General features: G+C 55.9%; 1 protein-coding gene across 1 annotated transcript; it reads right to left on the bottom strand.

Annotated features, from left to right (window-relative positions):
• Window positions 1-1,866: 1,866 nt before the first annotated feature.
• On the bottom strand, window positions 1,867-5,303 carry LOC131399126 (intestinal-type alkaline phosphatase-like). The gene is made up of 11 exons (XM_058533216.1): window positions 5,183-5,303; window positions 4,985-5,101; window positions 4,748-4,863; window positions 4,422-4,596; window positions 4,171-4,343; window positions 3,788-3,922; window positions 3,619-3,691; window positions 3,349-3,483; window positions 3,069-3,260; window positions 2,731-2,847; window positions 1,867-2,629 (listed from the first exon to the last, which is right to left on the bottom strand). The coding sequence occupies exons 1-11, from the start codon at window positions 5,250-5,252 to the stop codon at window positions 2,283-2,285; spliced, it is 1,650 nt and encodes a 549-aa protein (XP_058389199.1). The 5' UTR covers window positions 5,253-5,303; the 3' UTR covers window positions 1,867-2,282.
• Between the last annotated feature and the right edge of the window lie 2,536 nt (window positions 5,304-7,839).

The raw sequence follows: 7,839 nt of genomic DNA, 5'->3' as shown, positions 1-7,839 counted from the left end.
AATGTCACAATGATGATAGTCACAAGATCACCCTGTCAGATTGCCCTGTCAGCACAGCTATTGATGGACACAGAGGGGAGCAGGTCTGCTGTATCAATGGGCCTGGCTGGTGCCAAGTCTGTTGTCTCGAGTTGGGTGGTCACAGGATGAGCACAGCAATCAAATCCTAGCCTAGGGAGAAACAGTTATCCTTATCTCAGGGGCATTTGTTCTTCTCTTTGGGACATGTTAATTGCTTAAAGCAGATCTATAATGAATGTTTAGAGGCCACAGGCCCTTTTTGGAAAAACAAACTCAGGCTGAATTAGTTTTACACCAAATGGCTTCCTCATATGCTCCAATATATCCTATTGCTTGCCATTTATTTATCAGAGTTAATGAGGGTGATGGTTTTTCAAGCCCAACTAATGATGCCCTTCTTCCATTAGCTCTCATAGTTTTGTGAAGCCACTAAAATCTAGAAGGTAAATAAACGCCCTGAGAGCTAGGCCTTCAAATTGATGTTTTACAGTGTTAAATCAAGATTTTAGTAAATAAGAAACCATACTCAATCATATTAATATTTCTAGTGAAAGCAAAGTACTTTTTTGCACCTTTGTAATTTGAAACATATGGTTGATTTCACCCTCCTAGAATTGTTTTAAATGTTCCCTTTGTGGTGGGTGAGATCCTCAATAAGTGTAGCTATGTTGGAGTGGGTGTTCCAGAATGTTTCTGGATGGAGGTCAGAAATGTGTGGCCTCTGCACCTCCCCCCTGGTTTCCCAGCTCTCACCTGTGCCCCCTCTCTCCATCACAACAGAATAGACTCTTCTCCCCACAGTAGCCAGAGTGATATTTTCCAAGAGTCAGGTCATGTCAGGCCCCTGCTCAAAGCCTTCTCATCACATTCTACACTCTGGAAAAGTCCAAGCTCCTCCCCCATCTACTCCCATCCCTCCTTATCCCTCAGGTTTACCTCCTGTACCCTCTCCACCTCTGATCCAGCTACTGGACTGGAACAGCACTTACTGATCGCTGCCTCAGGGCCCTTGTGTGGCTGTTCCTTCTGCATTGTCAAGCCCTCAGGGGGCAGGCAAGGGCTGCTCTGGGGCTGCCTGCCTGTCCACACAGCTTCTCCAGATGCTCCTTGGATCAGCAGCCTGGAATGGGCATGGGGGGGAGGGGGGGCGGTGATCACCTCAGTAGCTGAGTGACTGGGCACAAGTCTCCTCTCCTTTCTATGCCACGCTGCCCTCTTTTTAGTGGTACTGCTGGGCCTCTAGGAGGGGCGGCCGAGGGCTTGTGTCAAAGCCCTGTTGGGGCCCAGGGCTGGCTGCCCCCAAATATGCCTCAGTGGCATATGGATCATTTGGAATGAAAGTCTTGAAAAGCAGCTGGTGCAAGGACCGTCTGACCCTCCTTTTCCCTTGAATGCAGGGAATGAATCTCCTCCCTGCCCCTGGAGCCTGAGGGAGACAGACACCCTTATCACCAGCCTCAGGGAATTCAGGGCTGGGAAGTCTGTGTAAACTCACCTTGTTCCTTTTTTTTTGCTAATTGCTTACTCCAAAGGCAACTCTGCTTAAATTCCTTACTAATTGAGAACCCAAAACCAAATTTCTTTGTCAAATCCTCACATTTATTCTTTCGTGTAAAAAGATATAAAATTTGCCTACTTTTTGGTCACTCTCCTGTGCATACAAATTGTTTTTCCTCCTGTTCATCTGTTTTGCGTTAATTTCATCATAATTTCAGCTGCAAGAACTGAAGAAGGTTAAGGGGAAAATTCCCCCTCCTGGACATCCACCCTGGCCCTCCTGGTCCCAGCAGCCTCCTGGGCCAGCAATGTGCCCACAGGGCCGGCTGCAGAGCAACAGGGGCCCCCACGGTGCCCTCAGGTCCAAGTGCTGTGAAGACTGAAGCCAAGGAAAGCACAGCAGGTGTTCTGGGTGGGTGGTGGCCCCATGGGAGCCGTTTGGGATGGTGCCTGCCAGGTACTGGGGCAGTGCAGTCTGTGGGGCGAAGACTGCAGGATGGGCACAGCACAAAATCTGGGGCCACCGAGGTTGCGAGCAGGGAGTTGAGAGCACCTGGGAGGACCATGTGTTTTGAAGAAAAGCCACCTCCTCAGCCTCCAGGGCGCCCTACAGTCAGATCCCAAAGAGGGGCCCTGGGGCTCAGGCTCATTTAATGCCAGGATGTCTTCGCATAGGGTCCCAAGGGTGGCGGCTGGTATGGGACCTGGGCTGGGGGAGCAAGAATCCCAGCGATGGGGCCCCGGGCACTGGGGTGGGTGCGCGGTCAGTGAGTGGCAGACACCAGCAGCAGAAGCAGCGCCCCGGCCAGCCCTGGCAAAGACAGAGGGCCAGAGGCCGGCCCGGGGTGCGCGGCGGCCGTGGGGTTAGCGTGAGGGGCGTCGGTGGCGTTGGAGTCTGGGTCATCAGTGGAGGTGGCAGGGGGCGACAGGTCACAGGCCGTGTAGGGCTCCAGGCAGGCGGCGAAGGCCATGACGTGCGCCACGAAGGTCTGCTCCTGCACGCCGTGCACCAGGTGCGCCTGCGGGCCGCGCGCGAACACCGCCACGTCCTCGCCGCCGTGGGTCTCCGACGACAGGGGCACAGCTGCCTGCTGCCTGTACGTGGCGCTCACTGGACGGAGGGTGGGGCTTAGGGCGGGCGGGGCCGGCGCCTCCCCCCTCCCGCGAGTTCCCCACAGTGGTCCAGCCAGACCGCAGCCCCGCTGCACTCACTGCTCTCGCTCTCGTTGACATCCGGCCGGGAGCCCCCGCTGAGCGCGAAGCCTGGGCCATTGCCATAAAGGATGGAGGTGTAGGCCTTGCCGTCGGAGGCCTTGCTGGGGGCCAGCCCTGCGGGACAGGGGACCTGTGATGGCACTCACCACAGCTTATGCAGCGCCCCCTGTGTGCTAAGCCCGGTACTTCTTGCCTGTTCACTGACTTAAGCCTCTCAAGAACCCTACCAGGCGGTTGCTGTGATTACCCCATTTGACAGATGAGGAAACTGAGGCTCAGAACCATTTCTGCCATATAATTTAGGAAACAGCAACTGTCACTCTCCCTGGACCCACCTAAAATGGGGCTCCCACGCAGGGTGTAGCCACCAAAGGAGAAGACGTGCGAGTGGTCAGCGGTGACAAGGGTCAGTGTGTCCGTCTCGCTCGTGAGCTGGCTGGCTTTCTCAATGGCGTCATCAAACATGATGGCCTCAGTCAGCGCCAGGTAAGCTCCGCCCGCATGGTGACCGTGGTCGATGCGGCCCCCTGCAGGAAGGCCACGTGGGAGGTGGGTGATGCCCCACCTGCCCTGACCCCCTCCTCCCTGCTCAGCGAGGGGCTGCCACTCACTCACCCTCCACGAAGAGGTAGAAGCCACTGGGGTTCCTGCTCAGCACGCTCAGGGCCGCCTCCGTCATCTCCGTCAGGGACGGGTCCAGGGCGAGGTCTCGTTGGGCCTCATATTTCATGTCTGCTGGCTCGAAGAGGCCTGTGGGAAAGGGGCTTCCGGTGACGGGTAGCTGGACAGTGGGGAGGCTCAGTGGCAGCCACGTCTCTGCACGTGCTGGGCCATCTGAGGACCCGGGTGGCCAGGGCAGGGTGGTGGGGTGGGTGGGGTCGTTACCCATGAGGTGTGTTACAGAGGGGTCCTGGGACGCCTGAAGGAGCGCTGTGCGGTTCCACACGTACTGGGCACCCTGGGAGGGGCAGAAGTAGACCTCAGCCCATGGCCCTACGACCTGCAGCCCCTGCCCTTGTCCCCGCTGTACGCCCACACCCACGAGCCCCGTCACCTCGTGCTTGTCCAGCCACTCCTGCACCAGGTTCTTCTCGTCCACCCTGGTTCCGTTCTGGCTGCCATCATCCGGGTACTCAGGGTCTGGGGTCCCCTTGGGAAACATGTACATGCGGCCTCCACCCAGAATCACCTGGGGCCAGAGGATTAGGGCAGGTGGGCTAGGGGCCTGGCTGCCCCTTGGTCCCCTCCTCAGACAGCCCCCAGTGCCCCCACCAGGTCTGTGGGAATGGTGTGTCCTTGGCTATACCCTCTACACCCCCCACAAGTCCGTGGAGTCCCTGCCAGGCCCAGGGCTCAGGCTGTGGGTTGCCAGGGACTGTGTCCAGTGCGGGCCCGCCCCCTCTGCCCAGCCCCTCCCCCTTGCCCTTCGTGTCACACATCAATGTCCATGTTGGAGATGAGCTGCGTGGCGATGTCCTGGCAGCCCTCCTCCAGCGCCTCGGCAGGCATGTTGGCGTCTGAGTACCAGCTGCGGTTCACCGTGTGCGCGTACGTGCCGGCGGGCGAGGCGTGCTGCACCCTGGTGGTGGTCACCACCCCCACTGACTTCCCTGCGGGTGGCAGAGGTCAGGGTGGGCCCCTGAGGTCTCTGAGCTGGCCCCTGCCCCATAAGCTGGCCCCAAGCCCACCTGCTTTCTTGGCCCGGTTCATCACGGAGGTAACCTCATTGCCACGGGTCGTGTTGCACTGGTTGTAGCGGGCGGCTGCACTCACACCGATGGTCTGATAGTTGGTCTTGACCCCACACAGGTAGGCCGTGGCCGTGCCTGCGCTGTCGGGCACCTGCCTGTCCACGTTGTATGTCTGGGGACAGAGACGTCCTCAGCTGCAGTCTGGGGCAGACACCTACATCGTAACTCTGGCCCCAACCCTCCTGGGGCCTTCCCTCCTGCCAGGCTCCCTAGCCCACCCCACCCTTCTGGTGTGGAGCACCCTGAGGCCGCCCAGCCCTTACCTTCGACAGAGCCAGGTAGGGGAAGTTGTCCATGGCCAGGGGCGTCTCAGGTCCCAGCTTGCCATCCATCTGAGCCTTTAGAATCCGAGTGGCTGTCACCGTGGGCACTCCCATCCCTGAAGGAGCACCTCATGTCAGGCCTGAGTCCCCAAGGCTGACCTGTGTCCACCAGCAGCCTTGGGTACCAGGGTTGTAGGGGTTCCAGGGGGCCGGGGGGGACAGACCTTGCACACTCACCGTCTCCCAAGAAGATAATGAGGTTCTTGGCAGCCGTTTGGATGGGCTGCACCTTCTTAGCAGTGTCCAGGGCCTGGGCTGCCTGGAGGTTCCAGAAGTCTGGGTCCTCCTCCTCAACTGACCAAAGAGAGAGTGGAGGCTGGGTCAGCCTTGGGGGAGCACCTGTGTTTACGGGGAGGCTGACAGGTCCCTGATTACCTGGGATGACACCAAGGGAGAGCCGTAGCCTCAGGCCCAGCAGCAGCAACAGTACCCAGGCTCCCTGCATGCCTGTGGGATGGCAGGAGGATGGCGAGGCTGGGACTCCGGAGACCCTGGGACACCAGGGTACCAACTGCGCTACAAGTTACCTGGGCTTAAATCAGGGGAGGACTTTGTCCCTAGCTGTAAAAGGCTCCATGTCCCTCCCAGTGCCCCACACAGCACCCTGACCCCACCCCCCTTGTGACTTGAAGCTATGCTGGCAGAAGGGAAGTGGCAGGGTGTGGCTGAGCGAGCTTAGGGGCAGGGGTACTGAAAAAGTCAGGTCCATCCCTCACAGGATAGTCTTCAGCTGTCTCCCCAGGGGAGGGTGGGGAGTAGGGGGCACATGCCCTTGGGTGAGGAGCGTTTGTAGTGTCCTGATGGAGGCCACTCCCAATCCTCTGCTCTTGCGGTTGTAGGAGACCCCTCATTCCTCGCCTGATTTGTTCAGTATTTCCTGAGAGCCAGTAGTGGCCAGGCTCGGTTCTGGAGGCTGAGGGAGGTGGGGTGCGAAGCACATGGCCTGGGCCGGGGCCTGGGTCTGGACTCTTGATGCAGCCCCGCCACCCACGTGACTTCTCACCAGGCTTGGCCTGGGCAGGTGGGCCGGGCGCTGGGCTGGAGTGGGTGCCCAGGAGCCTGGCCCAGGGTTCTTGTGCTGTGGAAATGGGTGGTGCTGGTGGTGACAACAGAGTGGGGGCCTTGTCTGTGTCTCCAATTACAGAGGGCTGGGCTGGGCCAGCCTTGCGTGTGCGTGTGTGTGTGTGCGTGTGTGTGTGTAGGGGGATATGCCTGCCTGCAGAGGCTGGCAGGGGTGGGGCCCAGTGCCTTGTACATGAGGTTGACCTCTGCTCCCTTGGACAGGCAGATGGAACCCAGGTGTGAGTCTGTTCTCTCCACAGGCCACATACACTCCCCAGCATGGCTCCTGATAAGGAGCTGAGAGGTTTCAGTAGCCTCAGGCTGGATTCAAAAGCATAAACTTTGTTTATCCATTCGTCTGGATTCGTTGGGTTCAACAGACGAATGGATAAACAAAGTGAGATATATCTGTACAATGGAATATTATTCAGCCTTAAAAAGGAAGGAAATTGTGACACATGCCACAACATGGATGAGCCTAGAGGATGTGATGCTAAGTGAAATAAGCCAGTCCCCCAAACACAACACTGATTCTATTTATACGAGGTATCTAAAGTGGTGAAATGCATAGAAAATAGAAAGTAGAATGGTGGTTGCCAGGTCCTGGGAGGAGGGCTATGGGGAGTTGTTCTACTCAGGTGGGTATAGAGTTTCGGTTTTACCAGGTGAAAATGCTTTGGAGATTGTCGTACAATAAGGCGAATATGCTTAGCACTACTACAGTGAACTGTACACTTAAAAATCGTTAAGATGGTTAATTTTATCTTGCACTTTTGACCACAATTTAAAATTCTTTTCAAAGAAAAGAAGCCTTGCTCCCTGCTCTGTCCACCCCAGTGGACCATGGTAGCCCCTTCTGTGCTCAGGCCTCCTCACCACCTGAGCCAAGGGCTTGGTCTCCCAAACCAGGGCTACGGCACTGGCCACCAGCATCTCCCTGCCCAGCCTCACTCCCCACCATGCGATCTCCTTAGGCAAAGTATTCCTGGGTCCTCCTCCCTCTATGGAAAATATATTCCCTCCAGGAATCCTTCCTGGCATCTGTCAAATGCCCCCATAGCTCCCTTTACCCCTGCATTGTCTTGCTGTGCAAGGGAAATACTTGGCTAAAGGTCAGGGGAGACTAATTGCTGGGCAGTCCCTTAATTACTTGGTTCTTTTTACCTGGTTGTAGGTGAAAGTTTTGTTGCTCCAAGATCAGTCTTCAGTCCAATGAATTCCTAGTCCCCCCTTTATTTTATTTTATTTTATTTTATTATTTTTTGTGAGGAAGATCAGCCCTGAGCTAACATCCATGCTAATCCTCCTCTTTTTGCTGAGAAAGAACGGCTCTGAGCTAACATCTATTGCCAATCCTCCTCCTTTTTTTTTCCCCAAAGCCCCAGTAGATAGTTGTATGTCATAGTTGCACATCCTTCTGGTTGCTGTATGTGGGACGCGGCCTCAGCGTGGCCGGACAAGCGGTGCGTCGGTGCGCGCCCCGGATCCGAAACCAGGCCGCCAGTAGTGGAGCGTGCACATTTAACCACTAAGCCACGGGGCCAGCCCCCTAGTCCCCCTTTTTAATTGTGTCAAAATTGACTATAGTGGAGCCATTTAAAAATGGAGTCAGAGCTGCCTTTCCAGAGAAACTGCTTTGCTCTCTTGAACCTTGGACTGGGCCAAACCTTTGCACTGGGCCAAGATGGCAATTATTTACAAGCAATTGTTTGAGAAGTCAGCAGGAGAAGGACATCTTGATCACAAAGACTGAGCATTGTGAACTCTGAAGATAAAATGAATAGTCAATGTTTAGCCAAAACTAGCTCTTTGCCCCCAACTCCAGTTAAAATTCTTTGTAATACAAACTCCCTTCTTTGCCTTTAAAAGCCCGTGACTTTTACTCCCTAGCCGGACACTATTTGGGTCTCTGTATGAATCTGTGCTCCCTGAATTGCAATTCTTTGATCCCAAATAAATGCTTTGCCTCT

This window comes from Diceros bicornis, chromosome 37, assembly GCF_020826845.1.
Source record: "Diceros bicornis minor isolate mBicDic1 chromosome 37, mDicBic1.mat.cur, whole genome shotgun sequence".
NCBI lineage: Eukaryota > Metazoa > Chordata > Mammalia > Perissodactyla > Rhinocerotidae > Diceros > Diceros bicornis.
The sequence above is the reverse complement of the archived record's forward strand: the minus strand, read 5'-3'. Positions and strand labels throughout refer to the sequence as shown.

What these genes read in the sequence shown, in the direction of transcription:
- LOC131399126 (XM_058533216.1), bottom strand. Translation starts at nt 5,252, where the DNA reads ATGCAGGGAGCCTGGGTACTGTTGCTGCTGCTGGGCCTGAGGCTACGG. An exon ending in CATTATCTTCTTGGGAGACG is followed by an intron (nt 4,864 to 4,984) that starts GTGAGTGTGCAA and finishes GTGCTCCTTCAG; the next exon opens with GGATGGGAGTGCCCACGGTG. An exon ending in TGTCAACGAGAGCGAGAGCA is followed by an intron (nt 2,630 to 2,730) that starts GTGAGTGCAGCG and finishes CCCTCCGTCCAG; the next exon opens with TGAGCGCCACGTACAGGCAG.